Source organism: Oryza brachyantha, chromosome 3 (genome assembly GCF_000231095.2).
Source record: "Oryza brachyantha chromosome 3, ObraRS2, whole genome shotgun sequence".
NCBI lineage: Eukaryota > Viridiplantae > Streptophyta > Magnoliopsida > Poales > Poaceae > Oryza > Oryza brachyantha.
The window spans coordinates 20,164,561-20,190,713 of record NC_023165.2 but is presented as its reverse complement, the minus strand read 5'-3'; the positions used below and the strand labels follow the sequence as shown (position 1 = coordinate 20,190,713).

Genomic DNA, 26,153 nt, shown 5'->3' with positions numbered 1-26,153 from the left:
AAAAACATACTATTTAGCAGTTTGGGAAGTGTACTAATCTAGGGCTGCGTTCGGTAGGAGGGGGAAGAGATTAGTTATCCGGCGCGAAAAAAGTAGCAATAGATTAGTAATGATTAATTAATTATTAATTATTAAAAAATATAAAAATAGATTAATATGATTTTTCAAAATAACTTTACTATAGAAAAATTTTCGTAAAAAATACGACGTTTAACCCTTCGAGAAACATTCGCGTGAAAAACTGCGATGACAGGCCTAGGTTAGACATGTATGCTATCGACGAGGCATGTAATACGTGGGCCTAATGTTTACGGACAGCCCACCGCCCCGGCCCATCTCCGCTAACAAATCCCTCCCCATCTCCCGCCCACCGCGCTTTTAACTCCCCCTCCGCTCCGCTCCTCCGGCCGTTGAGCGCGACAAGCTAGGTAACGCATCCCCCCCCCCCCCCCCCCACCGATCCACGCGCTCCTCGCCGCCGACGCCGCCCTCCGGCGTAATGCGGATGACGAAGCTGGTCATGTCTCGCGACACCGACGGAGGAGGAGGTGGGGCGCCGCCTGATACGCCACTGCCGCCCCCCGGCGCCGCTTCCAGCTCCGAGGTCCTTTCGTCCTCCCCGTCTCCTTCATGCGGCTGCGCCTAGCCTGCCTATCTCCTCCTCAGTTGTGATGAAAGATCTTGTCGTTTCGATTTCGGCCTCTGCGGTGACGGAGGATGGATGCGTCGGGTTTTAGTTTTTTTTTTTCGCGGCTGTTTATTCTTGGAGATGTGACTCGTTGGTGAAAAGAAGTTTCCGGTTGGGGTTTTAGGGTTCCTGATCGAGATAGATTCATGGACGCGGGTCGGGTTATTGATCCTGGAAGTTAAACCACCTTCGGCTATAAGGCTGGAGAGCTTGCGTAATGTTGGAATAGATCATTCATTTTTTCGAGTTTTTGTGATAATTTTTTTTAAAGCTTTGCATTTTTTTTTTGTTTTATAGATTGGTGTGGCTGCCAGATGTTTGCAGATCGAGTATCTGTTTCTGGCCAAATGCGTTTGATTGATGGCGGAAATGCATTTTGCTCACGATCGGTGAGTCCTAAAGATGTGTTTTTCGTTGCCAATTTCTTGATCAAACAATATTTCCCTAGGAACTCAGGATAGAGGAGATCTGAAATGTTTGTGTTTTGATGCTGATTCATAATAGGTGTTATGGTCTCTGCTTATAGAAGAACTACTCTATACTGTTCTTTTTTCTGATATATAATGGTTCAGAATCTTCGGATCTATTTATACTACCATATCAACTACTGCAGGAGAGGTTTTTTTAGTAGTACAACTCTAAATTAACGGTCAAGATTCTTCTACCGACGATAATACAGCACCATAGCCATCCAATCCATAATGGATTGGATCCACTCTATGTTTAAACTCCATTGCTTTGAAAAAACAGATTGGCTAAATAGATTGGTCGCTGGGACCAGCAGCAACACCACACAACAAAGACTCCTAAAAATGTCATGGTGCCGCTGTCCCTTATCCAAGAAAGGAAGTGGTTTTCACAGGGAGATTCTCCCTGCGAGAGGGATAAGGTAGTTACCTCGACAACACTAGGGGCGGTTTGTTACGACGCCTGAGGACGTAGCCGCTGCAATTGATCTAGGCTTTTGCCTGGACAGCCTCCTTGCCGGAGCCGGCCAAGGAGAGCCCAGAGCTGGATGCTGCTACCGTGGCCACCCAAGCCTTCCCCTGATGTAGACTCCGCCATGTAGAACTCCCTACAGAAGAAGGGTAGGGGGCTCTACAAAGAATTGAGGATGCTTAGGCTCTCTTTTGCTGCATGTTATCCTCTTCATGTTGTTGATTTTTCACTATCAAAATTGAAACCTTAGAGCCTCAACATGTTAAATGTTCCCTTGGACTGCACAAATGGTTTCTCTTGGAAGCTTTATCCACATCTATGCTGTTAGGAGAAATTTGAGAGCTGATCCCGCATCCGTCATTTTTCTATTCTTTGATCTATAATGTGCTGGTTCTTGTAATTTATTTTTTTTAAGTGGGTAACAATTGTTGCATGCTAAGATTAAAAGATGCTACATGTTATGCAATACTTGTGTGTGTTTCTAATTAGATTTTACACCTGCAGAACTCTCCTGTTTTTGATTTCATCAAAACTCTGTCCCCGATAGCGACATCTAAGCGTCTATACACTGCACCAAATGCACAATTGTTCAAGTCATCAGATTTGGCACATACTTCTTCTATCTTCACTTCGCCACAAGTTACTGATTCACGAAAGGGATCCAAGATATCAATCGGGTAACCTTAGTCATATATTATTTATCTGATTACTGTAAGTTCATTCATTTTGCTTAATATATGCCTTTCCATATTGACTAGGAATACTTCTGCTCGACTTTCTCAAGAAGGCTTGTGTTCTTGCTGTCACACGACTCAAATAGGAACCTCCTGTTATATAAAACAGTCTGAAGTCATGACAATTCCTTCAGAAAATTGCAGTACAGATTGTTCCCTCAGCCAGGCTTATCATGATTCTCCTGGAAATGCATCAATATTACGAAATAATTTGCCTCAGCGCATCCAACTTAGTAGTAATACCTTGGGAAATGATAAGAGAGAAGACGATATTTCTGGCAAAACAGATCATGCAAAACTTCCATTCTTTGATCACAGTGGCCTAGACAAACTGGAGCAATCGACTAGTGGAATAAATATTCAGAAAAGAGATTTGACTAAAAAACATAATGATGAACTAGCATGTAATTGGGATTACTTGAACATTCAATGTGGTAGCAGTGTTGTGCCAACACCAAATCTGAGATTAGATACATCAGCACAATTGGTGGAGACACCAAGAAATGATAATGTCATGCATAGTAAATCTTTATTGCCAATTACACAAACAAATTTGGAGAATGCAGGAAGAAAGCTGTTCCATGGATCAGCTGATTGTTATGAGCAGAGTCTTGTAGATAACGTTTCATCAAATTATGTCTCTGGAATTCCACCTTGCCATAGTCTAAGTCAATTGGTTCAAGATCATCAATTCATTGACACACTTGAAGTGCCCAGTGATTGTATGGCAATGCACCACAGTGTAGGCATCTTAATACCATCTATTTACTTTTATGAGTTGCCATTGCATTATAGTTTAGACTTCATTGATAAAAATATATGTTTGTTTCTTTGTTTCAGATCTCAATGTGATATATATCCGTTAATATAAAATATAAAATTTCGTTCTTTCTTGTTGATTGGCTAGAAATTCTGGTATAAAATTTTAGGTGTTTGTAATTTAAATTGAATGCAATGAATTAGCAATGCACTTTGATTTTGCTATTAAGGAGATTACATTTGGGACCTTTTGGGGCTCCTTTCTATGTTTTATAGTCAAACATTTTTTTGAAAAATATTATCACAACGATTTTATTGTTTATCACAATTTTCCCGTCTATTGTCATATTACAGCACCCGACATTTATCTAAATCAGTTATCAAGTATTATTAAAATACAACTTATTTTGATCTTGCAGGCTGTAACACACTATCTACGTGGTTCGTGCAACCGCAATCTCTTCAATGAAAAGGTAAGGGATCCTATTATGAGTGTACACAGAGTCTCAACTCCTTGTAGTCCACCCCGTACTACTAGGTGGAGAAGTTACTCTGATGATAACTACTTGAATCCTGTGGTATCCCCTGTCTGTCCACTACCTGGTCTTGATTTGCATTTCGATGCCCTTTCCCAAATGCCAAAAGATATGGTACTGGGTGACAGCAAGGCCACGGAGAACCCATTCAAGAAGAAGAAAAGCGCTGTTAATTCTACTCTTTTAACATCTGAACACAACAGTGAAATGAATTCTGTTGTTCCTGGCAATCAGCCGGTTTCCAATACCAATGAAATGAACACTAGTACTCAAAACAACTACTCATCTCAGGCAACAACGACAACAAATGCTGGTGATTCTGGGCAAGAAAATCCCAAGAGAAAAAGGTATATATGTCTAATTTAAATGATCAATTAGTCAGCAAATCATAAAATCTTGTAGAATCTTACAGGCAGAAATGTCAAAGTGGCGACGTCGACTCATTCAAACGGTGCAGCTGTAAGAAGTCAAAATGCTTGAAACTGTAAAGTTCCTTGCACTTTACTGTTATTTTTATGTGCATTGTCTTAGAATATCGCAATGATGAGTTGTATGGAAGTGTATCAAAATTACGATACTATAACACTCGGTTATTTTTTTTTTGGAGTGAAAGACCATGACTACAACTTCTTGAAATGCATTTGGATAATATCCTTTTCCGATTGGGTATGGCTTCAACCATTCCCAGAGCAGGCAATTAGCCACAAATAGTCTTTTTTTTTGGGTCATCTAGTTGGTATACCAAGTTTTCCTTGCAAACTCCAAGATATTATTGCTATGAAAAAACCAAAGATCAAAATGCTGATTCAAATTTCTATTGTATCATCACGAGTATTTGCCAAAAAATTTCACTAGTGACTCATTCCAATAGGAAGGATACAAAAGACTAGTAAAATATTTAGTAAATGAATAGGTTTGAAAATAAATGTGTTCTTAGTCGAAGAATATTATTCTCATAAGACTTGAACCTAACAACAATATGAAATGTTCATAAAATTATTTCCCCTTCTCTTAATGTATCCATATTTTTTCTTTCTTGTATCACAAATGGATCTACAATAGTTTTTTTATTGGTGTACCAAAGTAATTAATTTTGAATAGTAAAGGCCTTATTGATAATCTATTCGATTTGATACACCGTGGTCACTAACGTTGGTAAATTAACAAAAAGACCATTTTTCTTTCAAAATTAACTTTACCAGCTAGAGCCAGTGAAAATTGCTATAGCTCCTATAGCTTCAATTGGAATTCAGCTCCAACAAAAAAGAATGCCTTTCACCGGAAATATGAGGAACTCATGCCTATGGTTTGGTGTTTGTTGATTCTCTCTCATGATCTTCAGATAATTATATTATTGAGTGCATCTAGTTTATTTTAATTTTTTTTGAGGTTTAGACCAGTTAATTGAAATTCCATCTATAGCCCATAGATTTCATCAAAGCCAAAAAAGTACCACAAAACTTTGAGGGTACCAATAAATAGTACAAGAAACAACAAAACTTCCCATCTATACCAATAAATAGCATAAGAAACAACAAAACTTCCCATCTATACCACAAAAGTAGTATTTTTGAAACAAAAAAAATTGTCCCAATTTTACCCTAATCTTCTCTAGTCCCTCTTCATACATGCCACCAATGCAAAGAGGTGCCTTATCGGCAGGGTTGGGTGCGGGTCGACCCGCAGATAATTTAGGGTTGACTCTAGCTTAACTAAATGTTCTAAATTTCACTATAAAATGAAATCTAATCTATCTAGTTGAACTAGAACCGACCTTAAATTACCTAGAGCCTGACCCATGGCCACCCTTACTTGCCAAGCACTTGTTGCTAGTACGAGTTCAATTGGCACCTTTTCTACCATCACTGCTGCTGGCTGGCACCCGAACATTGTATATTTGCACTTCCTAATTGGTATAGATGAAAACCCTGAAAATTATGTGGTATTCTTTGATTTAAGGCAAATCTTTGTGCATGGATGGAATTCTCTTACTAAAAACCATCATCATATTAACCCTCTTTGGAATTGTATGTGCCTTTTTTATTATTAGAAATTTGATTAATTGCATTTGCAATATCTCCCTCAAGATAAACTAGAAGTGTGTTCAAACTTCGCGTTGAAGTCATATCCAAATCAAGGTCACTCCACATGTTTTTGTGCTAGATTGACCATTAAAGTCAAGATAAGAAATATTAGTTGATTGTCAATTTGATATTGGTAACTATGTAACTATATATAGAAGAGCAAAAGACAACACTGCTACATATTTACTAGCGTGCCTTTAAGCTCTCCTAGGAGCCTCCACGCTATCCAACATATGTAGAAATGCTAGAAAATTCCTACAGTAATCAGAAATTCATAGATATCCCACATTTAATCATTAATCCTTAAACGTATTTAAAGTAATAACAGTACATATTTTGGTAACATATTTGCAGTTATTGCGAGTGTTTTGCTGCCAAAGTGCACTGTTCAGGATCTTGCTCCTGTCGAGGGTGTTTTAATGATGACAGTCATGAGGAAACAATTTTATCTACTCGCAGTCGGATTGAATCTCGTAATCCACTGGCTTTTGCCCCAAAAGTAATTCGCAGTTGTGGGTCTGGTCTGGCATTTGGGGTAAGAGCACGGATCCTCCTGCTTGCTTCTCTTTCTCTGTCACTATTGCTCAAAAATGTTCGTTTTCTTGGCATAGGAAGACTCTACAGCAACTCCTGCTTCATCTCGTCATAAAAGAGGCTGCAATTGCAAGAAATCATATTGTCTGAAGAAATACTGTGAATGCTTTGAGGTTCCAATCGCTGTACCAGTCTTGTACTAATAACTTTATCCCTTGCGTTGGTTTAACATACTGACTATCATGTGATATTTTTTAACTAACGTTATTTTTTTTTCTAGAGTGGTGTGGGGTGCTCCATGAGTTGCCGATGTGAGAGCTGTAAGAACTCTTTTGGAATAAGAAAAGGTGAGTTTGTCCTTTCCTTGCTAATTTTCTTAGGAAGCTGCAATCGAGAAATTTGTATGCTACTCAATTTAATGTACACTGATTTTTTATATTAATCTCTTTGCTTGCAATTTTATTAAATGTATTATTTCACTGCAAGGCTTTAAGTCAAAAGAAATTGTATATAGTAAATTTATTAGTTCAGTTCCATACTGTAAAAATGGTATTAATTTCTTATACTCTCCCTTCCAAAATACATCTATATGATTCAAATTTTATACCACAATATAACCATGGCTGCATTGATTCCTGTGGTTTCCATGATTCCAATAACTCTACAACCAATCAGGTGCTTGGAAAGGAAAGCTCGACAATTTAAAATTAAAAATTTGACCACTGAAAGACTAAAAGAGAATCCTTTAACTAAACCATAGTATTTGTTAAACAACCTAGACATTTTGGAATAGAGGCAGTAGTGTTTTTATGGTCGAATTGCAAAAGGTCATACCATCACAGGAATGTTTGTTCATGTGAAATTGATGGGTTCGGATGTAGAGAGAGATGTTGGTATCTGGCAGATTGGTAATGAAAAACTTTGAGAGGTTAATACATAATATTGTTATGAGGTTATTCAAAATCTTCACCCAACAGGGTTTAAGTACTATGATCAACATGATCAGCCTCAATATGCCGTATGATTATTTTGTGTTGGGAACTTCACCCTGAGAGAGTGGAACGCTGAGTGCCTGAGATCGCCATTAGCTTGACCAGTGTCATTTGCTTATTCTCATTCTCTGGCATGCCTGTGGTCTAGAGTATTTTTCAGAGTAGAAGCATATCCCATTGATTGAATTATGTTCAATATCAGATTAAATAAAGCAAACTAATTTAAACTTTTGTACTAAACGTAAACTTTTAGAATGTATTGTCGATTGCTGACTTACTATGCTACTATAACATGTTTTATGTAAAAATATGTTACGGTTTGCTCTGCCTCAATGCCTTTGTTAGTTGTTCTTGTTTTTTCAAACGAGTTAGTAACCAATGGTCTTGTTTTCCTTTGAAGGAATTCAACTGCTAGATAACGAGGAAACTGAGCGAGTGGACCCAAAAAAGAAGGCTCCTTTGAAGGAAGAACTACCTTGGATTATCAAACTTAATGCATTTGGTGAAACCTACCGTGTTCTTCCCAATGATATTCTATGCACAACACCTTCAATTGAATCTCACAGGTTCGTTTACGAGGTGTAAATGTTTCCCTCAGAGTCCTATGTTTTAATGTATGCCATTTTTACTTTTTAGACTAGCAAAATATTTTAGAACTAGTGCAAACACTCAAAATTATATATTTTGTCACACATCAAACTATTTACACCTTAAGGGCTTATTCTTTTCGGAGGAATTTCAACCCAAAGTAATAGGAAAAATGGAGGAATAGGGATGTATGGCAACACCAATCCATAGGAACTTTTCCCATGAGATTGAGTGGATGGAAGTTTTCCTATGTTTTTTCTCTATATCTCGTAAGAAGGAAAAATTTTCTTTGATTTTCCTATGGTTCACTCCTACAAACCGAATGACTTTCAAAGTAAATTAATCCTTAGGAATGGGATTCTTTGTTTTTCCTTCAAAACGAATAGGCCCTAAATGTATGATACATGAAGCTCGAAATTTTTTTGGAAACAATATTTATTTTGTTGTGACTTGTTATATTCCTATAAATATTTTATCTTTCAGAGCTTTGGTCCTACCCCCATCAGAATGCTCCAAGACACTGCTATCATCAACAACTTTTTCCCAGCTATATTCTCCCAGCAAAACAGATGTTCTGCCATCTCCTTACCGGAGCTACACACAAATGATTCTTGAGAATGACACATCAGCTGATATGCAGCAAGGGGATTCGTCTTGCACTGCCGGCTTCAAGGTTGTGTCTCCTAACAAGAAGAGGGTATCTCCGATGCGTAGTAGGAGTGACAGGCAATTGGTCCTCAACTCCATCCCTTCCTTTCCTTCTCTCACTGGTGATGCATGCCAACAGTGAGTTTCAGTGATCTGAGTTCTAATCTGTCACCTGAGGTATATCTTTGGTTGTCTCTTTTCTTTTTGGACTAGCAAATTGCCCGTCGCTGTTACAGTATTAAAACGTTCTCATCGACACATAGATTAGGAAGCTATTTAGAACTTACTTTTAAAATTAATTTGATTTTTTTCACCGTTGCTTTTAGACTATTAAAACCATCAAAAGCAGAGGTTGGAGACAGGTATTTGTATGTAAAAGAAATACTACTCAGTCCCATAATATATGGGATTATAACTATTCACTTATAATTTTTTACCATTCGTCTTATTCAAAAATTTAGTACAAATATAAAAATTTATAAGTAATACTTAAACTACTTATAATAATTAAGAAAATAATAAACAAAATAAATAATACTTTCATATATTTTTAATAAGATGAATAGTCAAACATTCCAAATATAAAGTCAAAATCCTTTATAATTTAGGACAGAGGGAGTACCCTTCAAGTAGGTCCCACATATTAGTTTATGGAGCATTTTTCCATCTTTGAGAAAGGACCATGAGATACCATTATTTTATATATAAAATTGATCTCATTGTTTTATATATAAAATTTGGTAGTATCTTTTGATATCTAAGGTATCAAGAAATATTAAATTTTACATAGAAAACAGTGGTACTTACTATTATCTTCTTAAGTATAATAAAATTACTTTAATTTAGAGGAGTTGGGTGGTGGGGTGGAAGACTAGCCACTTCTTAAAAGATTCATTGGTTGGTTTTTTGTGGGAAAAGTGAAATGACATATTTATAAATAAAAACAATTTGTAAATATAACTTTTATATACGTGTTTTTAACAATCTAAAAGTAAATGTGGTAAAATAAACAATAATGAAAAATCTCTAAAATTAAGTGGTTGAAAATTAAAACTTTACCTTATAAGAATAAGTAGAAATGAAATGATAAGGTCTAAATTTGATGTAAAACTATTTCAGTACGTGTTACTGATCACATTCTGTTTGTTTTGCAGGTTGTTTGTTTCTTGATCTCCTCGATCAACTAAAGCCTGGTATAGTATCTTGGATGAGGTTTTGGACACTACTTACATATTTTTGACTGTACAGGGATAGTTAAGCTGCTTCACATCCTTTCCAGAGTCAGATGCTCAGTAACTCCAGTTCATACACTGCCTGCGGTCATCGATTCCTCCATTCAAATATGCTGTTTTGTTCGCGCAATTTTGTCCACACGCTATTTTTTATTCCCATGTGCTTGTGGGAGACAAGGGTGTAATATATGGAACCTCAATTTTTACTTTAAATTTGAAGTTAATTTTAGAGGATTTTCTCATTAAGTTTGTTTTCGAGTCTTGACTTTTAAATAGATATGAATGTGTATATAGAATTTTTATTCATAAATTATTTTTTATTTACAAATATTTCATTTATTTTTTTTATAAAACACTCTAACAATCACCCCCTATAAGATAAATCATATTCTACATTATATAATACTAGCAATGTACCCATGTATTACAATATAAAATAAATAAATAAAAATTCATCGGTTATAAGATACCAACATCATCATATGCATTTGATATCCTATCAATTATAAAATATCATTCTCATATGAACTTTTAAAATGACATATTTTTCCCATGAATTTTTATAATATATCTTTGAAAGAAATTAAAAAAAATTATACAAGTGTCGTCACCACGGTCGCCGCAACCACACTGCTATGTATATTAGTAGTTGTGGACCAGGGCACTTGTCTCTACACATGTATATTCTTAATATTTATAAGAATATCTTTTTCAAAAAAAACATGAGAAAAAAGTGTATTCTGAAAACAAAATCCTTTCATTGAAGAGCAAATTAAATGAGGGCGCTGTCACGGTCGCCTCTTGCACCGGTGCCATTGCTGCCTGTGGCCTGTGGCTGACGGAAGGCAGAAGAGCCAGTTGTATTTTTATAGTAGTACAAAAGATTTATTCTACCATCTGTGGTATCTACAATTTAGTCCAAATCAAATAAGTTTATACATGGAAACTCAATGGCATCGGGTCCCATCTTGTAATGTTGAGCACACAGAGTAGATTCTCCCTGCTCTTGCAGACCTAATAATATATCATCATCTCAGTTAATTTTAGTCTCTGAATGGTTGATCTGTGGGTGATGTGGGGTATAAAACTTTTCACATTGTAGGAACCTATTTATGCGACGCATTCGAGCTCATGAGACCTAAATATTGGAATGGCCCTGCCTACAAACATCAATAGTGAATAATTAAATGTTGTATACAATATCCATTTTACAGTCCGGCCTGCTTAGCAGCCTGGAGTTTGGATTCCAAAAGATAAATATTCCACAGGGTTGGAAAGTCCACATATTTGAGGAACTTTACAACTATAAAAGGTGTATACACTAATGGTATACATATGTATTTTGTAATGGTATGTATACACTGAAGTCTACATATGTAATGGTACCTATACACTAATGCTAAATCTGATGAATTGTGATGAACTACAAACCTATTTGAATATCTTTCTTTTTTAAAGAATTATACCATGAGCATCAATCCATTCCCCGTCCCTTGGTCTCTATGGGGAAGAGAAAGCAAGCAACTCCAGCAAATAGTAAAACCAGCTCAAAAACAAGGATGGCTTCCATCTGATGGCAGCTTCTCAGCAAGCCGACGGCAACAAGAGGGCAAACAACCCCACCGATTCTGCCAATAGCGGTAGCGATTCCAGCACCAGTTGAGCGTACAGATGTTGGATAAACCTAAAAGCAAGGAAATGGAATTAGAGCATGGTAAATAAACTCTGCTACAAGAAAAACAAAAGGTCTAATTCTTGACAAATGCTAAAGTTTTGACAAATTAGTGTAGTTAAGAAATAATTGTAAACAGATCACATAGCACAACTGATATGAATTCCAGTCAGTTAGATGGATCAGAATCATAGACCTGGCACAAATCCACTAAAGTCAAGAAACCATGTCTTTATTTGTAACAGAGACTACATAAACCTAGAATATTTTCATTTCGAGTTCATGCCAACGTAATATAAGGAAATTATGTCATAGAAAGCTGATACAAACCTCTGGGGCATATAAAGATAAAACAGTGAAGCTACCCATGACAACAGCACGAGCACCAAATAGAAGAACAGTTGTCAACAACTCATTCTGCTGAAGCACAAGTGGTCCAATGAAAACACAGCACATGAATAACATGAACCACATTGAAGCTTTGCGACCAAACCAATCAACAATAATAGCAGATAAAATCAGGCCAGGGACCTCTGGTAGAGCAGTAGAGCAATGAGTTAGTGAATGCACTGTAGCCAGTCATGCTACATGAAGAAACATGTTTAAAGTACGATACCTGCTAAACTAGTAATGAATGTATCTTTGTAGAGGTTGACATTTTCTTGTTGCCCTACATTTGTTTGCCCAGATGTGCAGCTTCTATTTGCATCACTTAGTTGTGTAGTCAACAATACTATCCCATAATAAGCAAATGAATTTGCGAAGAAAGCAAACCAAAGAAGAAGAGTTGATCTTAACAATTTGCGAGACAATAGCCTAAGCAATGAAGAAATGCCACCACCATTTTTGGAGCTCACGTCATTGTCAAATGTGCATTCCTTCTCACTGACGGGAAGAAGATCTTCTTTCTCAGAAGTAAGACCACTGTGGTCAACCTTTATTTCCTGATGGTATGTGAGAACTCCAGGAGGAAGAGTTGATTGGTTTGTGAAAGCAATTCTCTCCAGGACAAGAGTTGCATCAGATGTTCTATTTTGCGCACACAAATAACGTGGTGACTCAGGTGTAGTTCCGAAGAATGGAATCAAGACAAAGCATGGAAGTGCAGTCAATGCTAGCAGCCACCTCCAACTCAATACCGATATAACAACCTACAAAAGGGAAAAAGGAACACCATTACACAAAACTTCTTAAAATATATGCTTACGGAAAATATAAAGAAAAACCTATAAGTCTATAGTTCAATCAAACATCTTCTCTTTTTTGTTAAACCAGCTCTTTTTTTTCCCGTAGATTCAGATGATTCAAAGTTATGAAAATAGTTACAGGTGCTACAACAAATTTATGAAAATGATTAATGTGATCACACAGATGGTCCAAACACGCATAACCTCAAGAAAAAGGTATCATTCTCCTATTTGATGCAGAACTTTGATTTTCCAAGTGGTACTGGTTTTTGGCTCAGATCATATTTTTGAAACCAAATATATGCATTATTTGTGGTGATTACAGATCTTTTTTCTTAACATACAAAATGAAACTCTAGTAGAGAAACAAGTTTTGCATGGAAAAGGTGAAAGTTATAAGTCACAAAGGGCAACAGAAGATACCATACCCATGCAAGTGAAGCCTCCAAGACTGTGCCAATAGTCCAGAAAAAGGAAAAAACAATCATCCAAGTGCCGCGATTTTGTGCAGGAACAAACTCCAAAAACCAAGATGTAAACACATGCCCACCGCCCACTCCTATGCCAACAAGAAAGCGTAGAGCCAGCAAGCATGGATAATTAGGAGAGAGAGCACTTAGCAAACCCATTCCACTGGTAAACATTATTGAAAATAGTAAGCCAGTCCTGAAATAAGATAAACAAAGCTTTATATCATCCATGATCGTAAAGGGAGAAATGAAACAAGTAAATATTTAGAATAGACGTATAGAGGAGGCTCTTTTGTAGCCTCAACTTTCTTTTGAAGATTGAGTTTATTGACAAATTTTTATTAAAAAAAACACAGGCATTCAGCATCCTTTTTACACTCATGCCAATACTAACCTATGATTTAGGCTGTATCGTGAGTTGTCACAGATAGATTGAAACAAGGACATATATACAAGAGCTGGACAACTAGAGATCAGGAAAGTGTAAATCAAACTCTTAACTGAGGTCAAAGGTCCTAATTGTACCATAAAACTGAAATATGTAAGCACTCATAGAGTCAATCAGTACCTTCTTCCATATTTGTCAGAAACAAAGCCCCAACCAGAAGCTCCTATTAGCATACCAGCAAACACTACACTTGAGAGCAGACTCTCATTTTCTGCAGAAACGTTCCACTCCTCCCGCACCAAGGGTCCAACAAATGACAATAGCATAATTTCCATGGCCTCTACAGCCCAACCCATGCCAGCGTATACAAGCACAAGTACTTGGAATTTCCCAAACCCCATATGTTCAAGCGCTTCATCCGTGGTGTATGTTTCCATGTTGACAGTGTCTGCCGCTGTAAAGGCAAGCATGTAAGTAAAACTGTTAGTACAAACTTTTGGCCAAGTAACTAATTGATTGCTCAACTTTCAGCAGCAGTCTGCAGACAGTATGCATCACATGACACATTCTACAAATCATACTCACAAATACCAAAATCATAGCCATTACCACTAAACTGCAGTATGAAGCAGAGTGATGAATGTACAGAAGAGAAATGCCAATGCAGTTCAGGATGCTACAGAAAATAGATTCAGGGGTCTTCCACTCTTCCTTGATTGGAAGACGAGAAACAAATAAACATCTGAATTTCTCGAACAGCTCGTCAACACCAGGTATACCTTAATAAACATATAGTGCATAAACAACAAATATGGTACTTACTTTATGAAAGCCTTTCTTGATTTTTTCGTTCCTAGCCTCTGGTGATGGAAATGTGAAGAAACTTCCACGGTAGAGAATTTTATTTCCACCTGAACTCCGCTGTGTGCCAATTTGCGGTGACAGACTCTCGTAGCTTATTAAGCAGCCCTTAACGACTTCGCTGAACAGTCAAATGAGATATAAACCGGGACAACCTGTTGGAGCAATGCATTAAAAAAAGAAGAAGAAGCAGAACTGAATTAGGGTGATGGGTAATCAATCTGAACCACTGCCCGCAATGAAAATCGACGTGCATCTAACATATAAATTTGAGCGGCGCTGAATCATTTGAACACCCAGTGAACAAGCGGAATCAACAAGTCAATTCACGATAAGCTAATTCTAATATTTGGCATGTCACAACAAGTCCAACCGAGCGTCGATCTTGACAGATAACGAACAGGGGAACAAAAGTGATGAGATGTAATTGGGAATTGGCAGAGTTTAGCTGGTGCACTATATGAAATATGCAGGAATGAAAACCAAAAGATAACCTAAGCAAGAAAACATTAGAAAAGGGCCGTCCTTGCTGAAAAAAACAAGGCAGGTCCTTTAGCACACCCAAGGGAAAGAAACAAGAGAAAATGAGCTAGCCATCAATCTCCTATGCCAAGCATCCAGAGGACGGGATTGTCGGAGGAGAAGCCGAGAAGGGGAGAGCAAGGAGCGAACCGTCGGCGGCGGCGAACGATCCCGGAAGCTGCCGGCGGGGCGGCGGCGTAGACGACCCGGCGATTTCCGGCGACGAAAGAAAAGAGGGGGGCAAACAAAAAAAAAAAAGAACCCAATTTTGATTCTTCTAGCTCATCAACTCCGGTTGATGACGATCAGTCGGGGGCGCGCGAGGGAGGAGGAGGCGGGGGCGGCGGAGGTTTAAACTAGAGCGGAGTTGCTACCACATTGTGGCTGATAGGGAGGAGGGGGTCGCTGTCGATCAATCGGACAATCGGGGAGAGGAGGAGGGGGAATGTTATGTGCGGATGGGGGCAAGGAGGAAGGGGAAGGGGACAGGGCGGGGCGGCGAAGCGGATGTGCGGCGGGGAGGAGTCGCCACCTGACCATAAATGGGAGGAGGAGGCGGCATCGGTTGCCCGCGTCGGCGCGACGACGACGACTCGTCGGCTCATCCACGCCTCCGCGGGGCCCGCCGGCTGACGGAGGCACCGCACAAGAATGGCAGGCCAAAGGAAAAGAAAGAGCACACGCATGCCCAACCAATCATCAGACTTGATGGGTGTTTGTTTATTATATTCGTCGCGTCTACAGTAATTCTGAGAATCTAGTCGTGGCGGCTACTGGCTCCATTAACGTGTTTCAGAGAATTCAGGGGTTGTTGTTTGGCCTGGTGAGAGAGTAAAACGGAACGGGCTCGTAAACGACAAACAAAACTTTTATACATGTTTTTATCGATTTAAAAATAAATTATAATAATAAAAATTTAGATTTTCTTTTATAAGTAGCGTAAATAAAAAGACAAGTCTCTGGATCAAATATTGTTAACATGTGAACCCACGTATTCATGGATTAATTCATACCACCTTTACACTAAAATAAGATTAGTTTCGGTCCATTTTATTTGTCCCAAATAAGTTTATTGTTGAACGATCGTGAAATAAATACAATGAAAGTATGTGACATGACTGATAGTTACATTAAGATTGAATAGAGTTGAGGGTATTTTTATATTTGTTTATAAATATATATATCTTTTTTTCTAAATATTAGTGTTCATGTCTTTAGGGTCACCCTTCTCCATGTCAATAACTTAGTCAACATAGGGGTCAAAGGTGTCAACATCGTTGTCTTTGGAACCGAGATGTTGGATCTCGACGCCAATAATCATGACATCGAGAATGGTCCTTTTTTATCGAAGTTTTTCTTAATAGTCTATTGCAATAAAAAAACTTCAACAAGACTATAATGTACTCCCTCCGTTCAAAAAAAAGGTAGATCTAGTACTAAAATGTGCCTAGATCTAATATAATAAACCTGGACAGAGGCACGTTTAGATTTATAGTAATATGTCATGTCCATTAATAGGTTGAGTTTTAATAGGAGGGACGAGGTAAAAGGTTGAGCATACTAACACTTTTAGGTGGATACCGAGCAAACTGCCCAACTCGGCTAATTAAGCCTGAATTGTTTACTCGCTAGCTACTCCATGTAAAATATTTGATTTTTTTAGTTGTATTGTATATCCATTCGTCTTATTCAAAAATTTTGTATAAATATAAAATATGACAAGTTATGCTTAAATGATAATAAAGTAAGTTATAAGTAAAATAAATGAAATTTTCATAATTTTTGAATAAGACAAATAATCAAACATTACGAGAAAAAAATCAAACATCTTATATTATGAAACAGAGGAAGTATAACTGTATTTTGTATGCATCCTATACCTGCTAATACCAAAATAAAAAGATTAAAATATTCTATGTTTTATCAAATCTCAATGCGATTGTTTCCCATCTTATTTAATTCCAATGTTCTATGCAATGATGACGAAAAGACAATATTATTTCGGACAAATAAGATATGGTAAAGATAGTTAAGGAAGTATATCCTATTTATATCACCTCTCTCATATAAAATTTTCTGCTTTATCATATATTAATATAACAATAGACAATAAAAAACTCACTAAATATAGTTTGGATGTAATCATAAGACTAAGAGCTTGTTAACAAACTAAGGCCGCGTTCGGAGGGGGCCATAAGTTAACTTATGCCTTAACACGGAATACGTAGTAATATATTAGTACATTATTAATTAATTATTAAAAAAATATAAAATAGATTAATATGATTTTTAAAACAACTTTCTATAGAAATTTTTCGCAAAAAATACACCGTTTAGTAGTTTGGGAAGCGTGCGCACGGAAAACAAGAGAGGCTTAGTTAACTAAGCTGTGGTGGCGAACCGGGCCTAAGTATATAAAGATTTAGCGATTTTTTTTACTTAACGAGCAGTTCATAAGCTAACTTAGTTAAGCTCACGTGATGTTGGGGTCATGCACATAATACATATTGACGTACCAATAAGATCCAAACAAAGTCTATTATAAAGATAATCCAATCAAAGCAGCTCTCTTTTTTCCTTAAGTGCTTAATCTTTTCACTTCTACTTGTGATTACAAGTCAAAATTTAAACTCCTAACCTTAATTTAGAAACCTTAATTTAGAGTTGATTTTAGGTTTATTTCCATCATAGTTTATTTTTACCCTTTCCTTTTGGATCAAAATATATATATATATATATATATTATTTATAAATTATTTTTCGTTTGCAAAGATATCATTTGTCTTTTTCTTTAAAGAATACAAACAATGACAGCGAGCCGTCGGAAAAGCCATATGCATTTAATATTCAGGCACGGTTTACAGTTGAAGATTGGTTGAAGAGTAAGTAGTAATTTTGACCATATTTTACTATCTAAATTTTATTTTGGACAATTCTTAGGGCCTCTTCGCTTTGAAGAAATTTTGAAGGAAAATTATAGGATTTGAACTGTTTTCTCTGAAAATCCTATAAAATTCATGTGTTCCAAAGATGCCCTTAGACATATCATTTTATTTTAGAGCGGCTAATTAAATTTGCCATGTAAAAGGATAGGTTAAATGCGAATTTATAGTTAAACTGGAATAATTAAAATAGGACCGAAACTGCAATTTGCCTTTAATAAATTAATAAGGTGAGGATCTATCAGTGTATCTTTCGTGTGCCGCAACCATGATGCAATCAAAATGGGCCAATAATTTGCTCCCATTTTTAATAAAAGGGAATGACTGGCACGCATTGGTCTCCTCAACAAATCGACAACCTTACAACATTTTGACCTTGCGTGTTGCAATGCAAAAAAAAAAAAGGGTCCTTGTATGTGCAAGCTTGGAGTTTGGGATGTAAAGTATAATAAACGGATTACCATAGTATTTGACCGGGCGATCATATGCATAAGTACGCACAGCGAAACGGATGTGATGTGCACGTATTCACTACTTAAAAAATCGTTTTCTCATACGGCCAAAAAGAGTTTATACAAAAAGGTCAGTGGACCGTCTGGCATCTAAAAATCGACTAATTTTGCAGACATGTGTGAAAATCGGTTTTTTAAGTACGGGTGTTTAACAAGTTTGTATGTAAAAATTGATTTTTATAGATAAATAGTTAAGAGACTTGTCTGCGAAAACGGAAGAGACACACCTACAAAAATTATTTTTGGGAAAAGAAACAGATGAAAGTAAACGTGCATGAAAGATATATCGAATCCATTTATCCCGAGAACAGAGGGAGCATTAACACAGCAGCAGCAGTACATGGCTACATCAGTTTGTTTTTTAATTTTTTTTTAAAAAAAACATCAGCAGCAGCGCCAAATGCAAGAAATCAGAAACATCAGAACATGAGCATCACGACTTGGGGATTAGAGCGTTGTTCGGATGATGGCCATGATTTGTCTCTTCTTGCCTCATCTCGTATTCTTATGTTAGGCAAGGCTGATCAAATTAGCCATATGTTTCATAGATACGCAATGTTTTTTTTTTCCTTTTCATCTTATTAGACCCACAGGTTAATAACGTAAAAAGTGTGACATGATTCTCTTATTATAATTAGAGGATGGTTTTATTTTTGTCGGCGACAACTTAGGCAAGTTAAGCTACAAAAGTGTATTACTTAACCAATCAACCCCTGGAGACGAAAGCAACATCAAGAGAGGCAACTAGATGAGGCGGAAGAGTGAAGAAGAGAGAGGTTAGGGAGAGGAGAGAAGTATGCACTAGTTTATGTGAGAATCACTTGGTTGTGCATGATCTGGTTTAATTTTTATGGCACTGTTTTTTTTTTTTGGAGGCAGTGCTCCTAAGTTACCGTAAATGAAAATTATAGTTTTCCTGTACGGTTCTTTTAGAGATCCACCTATTTATAGATAAACCAATTTTCCTAATAAACTATATAGATGGGGAACCCGTTATTGTTTCGGCTGTGCACTCCTCCTAGGGTAGGGTAGGGTTACCCACATATGTGTCCTTCCTGTGCAAACATTAAGTTAGCATACAATTTTTTACGGGCAGCTCCAAGACAGCCCGGGCTACCGAGCACCTCATAGGTGGACCGAAATTAGGCCCACATACACAGTAAAAAGACCCACGTCTGAAAAATGGTATTTTTACCAGTGATGGTCAGTAAGAGTTTAACGCTAAGTTAGCCTTATGAGCTTACGTAGTACTGGTTGCCGCGTACCATATTGCTATGCAGTCAAACGAATAGTTATTTGTGTTCTCTCTAAAGAAAACGAATACGTGGTTAATCTAGTGAGTCTTGCCATTCAGGCCTTGCTTGGTAGTATGGGCTAAATTGATCCTGGACAATCTAGCTTTGGTATGGGCCAAATTGATGATTGACCTGACCATCCTGGGGAATTAATGGCCGGGATTTAGCCTATGCCAAATTGATACCAACCAACCAATAACAAGCTGCCCTAAATCAGAAGAAGAACCATTCAGTTCAGTCATATCGCACGTCTTCCTTACAGGTTAGGAGGGCTGGGCATTCTGTCATTTTGGTTAATTCAGTCTCAATTTTTTGTCTTCAACTAGATTTCAATCATTGGAAACTCAGGATTGATCAGCGAACAACTCGGTCCTGGTCCTTTTTGGTCTCTGTCTTGGTGTTATAACCGAAATTCAACAACAGTTTATCTATGCAAAGAATTCATAGAAATTTTCAACACAAAAACACAAAAGAAATTCGTAAGCACGTCCGAGTGAAGACTTATTGGGTTGCATGCTGGAGTAGGGATGTGAAAATTAGGATTTTTTAACTGAACTTAGGGGATTGTAGGTTGCATTTGTTTTTGTTTTTTTTTGTTAATTTGGTCTACCGATGGAACGGAATTTTATCTTTTACTACCTATGACCGAATTGATGACCGTATTCATAGTCTTAATCTTTTTGGTTCGGTCTCTCAGTTTGATCTTTTTCTACTCACCCCTGCATAACAGTGTGCATATCATCCCTTAGATGTTTCTTTGTCTTTATGCACACATCACCCCTTAGATTGAGAGGTGAATGAATGGGATACATGAAGACCTAGAATGTAGAGAGTTTTGATAATATATTGATTTTTTTATTGGTTAATGCTTAATTTAATTGACCTTGGCCCCTATATTTATATTTATAGGGAAGGTTGTTTTTTATCTATAGGGCATTTTTCACGTCCAATTAGACTTAGCAAAGTGTTAGAACTCGGGAAAACCTAGATTTACAAGCAAGAAATGCGAAAATAGATAAATTGGATTTGATTCTGAAGCTTGCCGATGGGGCTGCAAGTCAGTAATGGTCTAACCGGTCATATAACATAGGTGGGACGGACCTCCAAGGAAAAACAACTGATATATTTTAAATTTGATTAGAACTTGCTATAAATATAAACTATAGCCAAATCTAGGTGTCAACGAGATCATTTCTATTGGACATCAATGTGGCCTTAAGAACATAATAACTGTAACCACTAATTAAATTATATTTTCATTTATTCGTAGAATCAAACAAAATTATAGTATTATAAGAACGGAGGTTCAAAGTTTTCTAAATAAAAATGTTGAAGGCTTGGAGAATACATGCTGCAGTAATGTTCTCTCGAGTGCCGGTAGAGCTGGTCTATTGAAGATTGAATTAATCAAGAATGTCTGAATGTGGTAATTGCGATGCTTTCTCTTCAGCTACCTCCAATTAAATGTTTTGAAGGATATTAAAAGTAAATTTCACAAAATTATGCATTATTTAGCCAAATTATCACAAAACTATAAATTTAGGTGATATATGATAAAACAATAGATTAAATTTAAAATTTATCCCAAAACTAAATATTTTAAAATAGAGTAATTGCAAAGCTACGGATTTCGTAAAGTTATCCAAAAACTACAGAATTAGCATCACTTTAATAACACAACTACGATATTTATAACTCCAGGAAAACAATAGCGCTACAAAGTTAAACTCTAAAAGCATCTTTAAGAGAATTTTGAATCTCCAAAACAAAATTTAACCATACATTTTAGTTTTGGCAACTCGAATTTATATAGTATCTCCAAGAGACTATCCATCCCTACTCTCCAAATCCTGGTAAGGGGAGGATGGCAAGAGGGTCCCACCCACTTGGGACCCACGAATAACAATTGTGCTGGTGAGGAATGAGTTGCTAATTTGGCTATTGAGGACTCAATTTTAGCCATTCAAATGGCATGATAAGTCAAATAGTCACTCTCTTGGAGGACATTTTTTTTGTAAAATTGTCAAATTTAAATATGATAAGTGAGATGGTAATTCTTTTGGAGATGATCTAAACTCTATAGTTATGTTATAACTTTATTGTGAGCACCTTTATGGTGGTCTATTATCAGTATTCTACTATCATCTCTACTGATAGCATTTAACTACTAAGTAGTAATTGAGGTGGTAGCATAAGTACCTACGTTGTATTGATTAGAAAAGATAAATGATCTAAATAGATTACTATTATCAGTACGGACAATTATAAAACACTACCAAATTTATCCTTTTATGAAACTCCACATCAAATATATAATTTCATGATAAATATTGTTAGTCTGTATTTTTATGATAGATACTTCACCTTAATTTTTGCAGTTTTACGGCAGTTTAGTCATAATATCCATAGAATTGTGAATTCTTCTCGAAGTTATAAGGTTGCACGGTGCCAAATAATAAAGGCACACATATGTACAGTGTTCTCCTATCCTATTTAGCCTTTCTAGATTTACCACATTCATGATCGATGCACAATATCTGTACGGGTATTGTTGAACGGATGCAGATTAGCTAGGTAGCATGTTCTGTGGTCCTGTACAATCAAAATAATTAAGCATTCCTATTTGGATATAAGTATGCACAACTTTGACTAACGAAGAAAAGCAGAATAAGATAGGTGCAGTGCACCGACAAAACAGTCATCACAGTGGCCTAAGGGCATGTTCAAGCCCATCATCGACTCTATCTCAATAAGAGTCTATTTTATAACGATATATATAAAGGTAGAGTCAGGTGTGGTTTCTACATCAATGCAATAAAATATTTTTATTACGCTAGTTTTCTTTTTATACATGCTTATGCAAAAAAGTTTTCTTGAATAAATGCTAAGAGTCGACTCTAAGCCGTTTGCATGACAATAGTTTTTTTCTCTTCTTTCCTCTTTATCATCAAATTTATTACGTAACGATTGAAAAGGTCAGTTATTAGGCACCTTTTATACGTACCCTAATAAAACAATGGTAGAATGCGAACGTAATCGAGCAGTTTGTGAACGGGAGACGAAGTAATTTTACATGTGCACGTACGCACAGAATGGCAGACTGGCAGTACGTACTTTAAGACCAAGTTTATTTTTCATCCAATTTTTAAACTACTAAATGATGCATCTTTTTACTACAAGTTTTTATATATTAAGTTTATCGTCTCACATTTATAAGATAGATTTATAACTTTTGGTAGTTAAATTTATCGTTCACACCATTAATAGCTATAAAAAATCAGATAATTTTTAATCTTTCATCGTTATCTATAAAAGAACACAATCCAAATATCAAGATGATCGTGCTTGTATTTGGAAAGAAAAATAAGTACGGAGTGGAGTAGAGAGGTATCATAACAGCATATTTGTAAACAATAAATAATTTACAGATAAAAATTTTATATACACGTTCTTAGCGATTTAAGATCAAGGTAAAAAATAAATTACGACAAAATAACTACACAATCAATTCTAAATTTCAAGTTAAAAATTAAAAATTTAACTTATAAACATAACAAAAGCAAAAGCAAGATAACAAAGGTATTATGTTAGATACCAGGCAGTGCCACAAGCTACAGCCAAGAGATCACAGTAAACATGACGCGCAACCTTGCTCCCAGAGGGCCTTCTACTGGTGAAGAGGAGTTTTACAAAGAGGAGCTGCAAATATATAATTCTATTTATATGTTTTTTTATCATCAAATTGTTATTACTACTGACTATTCACTTGATTATAGCGATAAATTAAACATTTTAAGAAATAAACTTAATGAATAGTTTAAAACAAATGTTCTTAATAATATAGTAGAAGAAAGCCTTATAGAAAAATATATTTGAAGGCATAGAGCAAACAACACACATCAACATGTGAAGGACCTGAGAAGAACAGAGCCATATACTCCTAGTACATGCTAATCTCAACCTGTCTAAACTCTCCAAACTCTGGGTAATCTACTACTACAAATACCATGGGCCACACAATTTAATTTCTATACATATCATGTTCTCATCTTATATATTATTGAAAAATTAAGTTTCACATTTTCCATCTGCAAAATCATGTCTACTATATAGATGTGCATGTGTTCTTTGAATCAATTTTTGATCAAATTTCGAACACTGTTGCATTGACGGTATACATGCAACAGCAGCCTTCTAAATTTTTGACAGTGTACCCACATATCCACTATCATTTTCTTCAGTTTTTCATTGAAAACCAAAAGGATAGAGGACATCCTCACCTTTTGTCTCCTGAAGAGTGAAGACTAATTGTCATGGTCTCAGCCTCCAAGCAAAGCAATCTTGTTAACTTTGCATAGCTTCTTCTTAAATAAAATAAAGCACAGCATCTTTCACAAAGAGAAAGAAAAAAAAAAGGAGGAAAGAATAGGCATGGATGAACACGTTGATCACAAATGCGTTCGTTTAATTAATTTGGACGGCCACCTATTTAATCATACCTTGCCCACAATTAGCTAAGCTACTTCCACACCCATTTCGCTACATTTATCTCCCAATAATCTGAAAGAACATGTTCCCTTTCTTATTTTAACACTAGAACGAACGGTTCCAATCAACTAGTTTTAATTTAATCGAATTTGATTAACACAGTGCATGTCTTTCTTCTTTATCTAGGAACCAACCATCATGATGGTGCTAGTTTTGATTCGTAGCAAAGAATAATGACCCTCATTCTTTGGCTTTTCCCAAACAGTATATTTACAAAAAAAAATAATATATGGATATAAATTTTATGTACATATTTTTGGCCATTTAAAATCAAATGTTGGAATAGAAAATTCTATAAGAATTCTATAATCAACTCTAAATTTAATATTAAAAATTTTAATTTTAATTATAAGTAAAAGCGAAAAGATATGGTTGAATCCTTCTGCAAGCCTTAGGATTTTAATTTACCATTTGTCAGGCTCCACTGTCGGTGCAGGTAGTAGGATTGCTTGTTAGTGAGCCAATTAATTAGTGATGGTATTGGCAGGTGAGTTTTGACAAGGATGTGTATGTGTGTGCGTATTTTTCTACAAACTAATGACATTACCATCCACGGGCTTAATCCGTACTTAACAGGTTTGATCAACAAGAACACCGATCTTGCCTAGCTAGCTACTATACACTGTGTATTAGCAAGCAAATCTTTGACATAATTAATTAATTCTCTTTAGAAAAGGAACAGCTTAAGGTGCAAGTAGAGGAAGCTTTCTTAGGTAGAAGGATTTCGCTGTGGCTAGCTAGTAGTTTTCAATGCTGGAGTAGCGAAGAGATCAAAATGGGGCCGTCCGAAAGAGATCGCAGGTTGACACGTTACCATCACAGGAGCAACGTCTCTGTAGTGAAAAGTGATAATTACTACAAGTAAAGGATTTAGCTGTCTCTCTGAATTACGGACGAAGCAACCAAATGTTAATTAATTCTATGAGCATTTTTAACATTCCTAAATTCCTAAAAAAATAAGTATCTCAAATTATCATAAAAACCCCTCATTCTATTCAGTTCAGTGTCCCTGGATCATCGAAGATTAGCGTATTTTACAGGTCACAGCACAGAGGAAACTGCAGATTGCTTGTGACTAGTGACTGGTGATTACAACACTATGGACAGCATAAGAGGAGTAAACGACCACATGCTGTGTGCTGTGCTCTTCTTTCTCTCAGAGCTGTCAAATTTCAGTAGAGTGTGCGAATACTCCATAATTTGCTTAGCATCATCATCTTTGGGATTTGGCATTTCGATCTGAGCCGTTATGGCATGATCGGACGGTCTGGAGAGGGCGATTAGCTCCGCAATTATCGATGATCCAGCTGAGCTCGCCGTCTTTTTCTGTCAACCGTAGTGCTGTCCTGCTGACTGGTGTGCGGTGGGAGCAGCTGCCGCCGACAGCTAAGGTGATGGTTGGCTGTCTGCCTGTCTTGCAGCTGAATGTACTGCCAATCTGAATTTGTGCTTCTGCCTCCTGGGAATTATTATGGTGCTTGTTAATTAGTGGCTTCAGTCCAGCGTTTTCCATCGCTCTACGGGTACAGTAATTACTGTGAGCTAGTGCATGATGATCAAACATGCATACAAGTGACAAGATTTCTTGAAAAAAAGCTGTAAAGAACTCGCTCATACTTCCAAAGAAAGGAGCTTTCACTGAACAATGCAATCACAATTGCATAATCATGCTCCTAATCAGTCTGCATTATACAAGTGACCCATTCTTGGCATGTATCGCCCACATGAATCGCTAATTAACCAACTGAGAGCAAGGCTAATAATATACTCAACAAGCTGGCTATAAGAACCTATATATTAGTTAGCTGTTTATCATTATTACATGACTCACATGTCACTCTCACAGAGTTTCTTAGTTCCTGTGCCCAAGTTGGTTACAAACTTACAGCCTGCTTAGAGCAGGTACAATGACAAACCATAAGTCAGCTATAAGCATATTTTAAAGAGATAAGAAGGAAGAGAGAAAAGAGGTGAGCTACTAATTTAAAGCCAGCTGCACACCTCCAAGACAGAGTGCGTGTA

General features: G+C 36.6%; 2 protein-coding genes across 2 annotated transcripts; one reads left to right on the top strand and one right to left on the bottom strand.

Annotated features, from left to right (window-relative positions):
- The first annotated feature begins 499 nt into the window (after positions 1-499).
- Positions 500-9,987, top strand: LOC102721153. The gene is made up of 11 exons (XM_040521783.1): positions 500-604; positions 2,132-2,304; positions 2,386-3,103; positions 3,540-4,003; positions 4,069-4,140; positions 6,095-6,275; positions 6,352-6,447; positions 6,555-6,621; positions 7,667-7,832; positions 8,338-8,679; positions 9,657-9,987. The coding sequence occupies exons 1-10, from the start codon at positions 500-502 to the stop codon at positions 8,642-8,644; spliced, it is 2,349 nt and encodes a 782-aa protein (XP_040377717.1). The 3' UTR covers positions 8,645-8,679; positions 9,657-9,987.
- A 904-nt stretch (positions 9,988-10,891) lies between these two features.
- LOC102712896 (organic cation/carnitine transporter 7-like) lies at positions 10,892-15,336 on the bottom strand. The gene is made up of 7 exons (XM_006650265.3): positions 14,985-15,336; positions 14,274-14,467; positions 13,632-13,905; positions 13,022-13,259; positions 12,023-12,557; positions 11,737-11,939; positions 10,892-11,418 (listed from the first exon to the last, which is right to left on the bottom strand). The coding sequence occupies exons 3-7, from the start codon at positions 13,886-13,888 to the stop codon at positions 11,209-11,211; spliced, it is 1,443 nt and encodes a 480-aa protein (XP_006650328.1). The 5' UTR covers positions 13,889-13,905; positions 14,274-14,467; positions 14,985-15,336; the 3' UTR covers positions 10,892-11,208.
- Positions 15,337-26,153: the final 10,817 nt, after the last annotated feature.

What these genes read in the sequence shown, in the direction of transcription:
- LOC102721153 (XM_040521783.1), top strand. Translation starts at nt 500, where the DNA reads ATGCGGATGACGAAGCTGGTCATGTCTCGCGACACCGACGGAGGAGGA. An exon ending in GTATGGCAATGCACCACAGT is followed by an intron (nt 3,104 to 3,539) that starts GTAGGCATCTTA and finishes TTGATCTTGCAG; the next exon opens with GCTGTAACACACTATCTACG. An exon ending in AAGTCAAAATGCTTGAAACT is followed by an intron (nt 4,141 to 6,094) that starts GTAAAGTTCCTT and finishes ACATATTTGCAG; the next exon opens with TTATTGCGAGTGTTTTGCTG.
- LOC102712896 (XM_006650265.3), bottom strand. Translation starts at nt 13,888, where the DNA reads ATGGAAACATACACCACGGATGAAGCGCTTGAACATATGGGGTTTGGG. An exon ending in TGGAGGCTTCACTTGCATGG is followed by an intron (nt 12,558 to 13,021) that starts GTATGGTATCTT and finishes TCCCTTTTGTAG; the next exon opens with GTTGTTATATCGGTATTGAG. An exon ending in TATCTTTATATGCCCCAGAG is followed by an intron (nt 11,419 to 11,736) that starts GTTTGTATCAGC and finishes CCTTGCTTTTAG; the next exon opens with GTTTATCCAACATCTGTACG.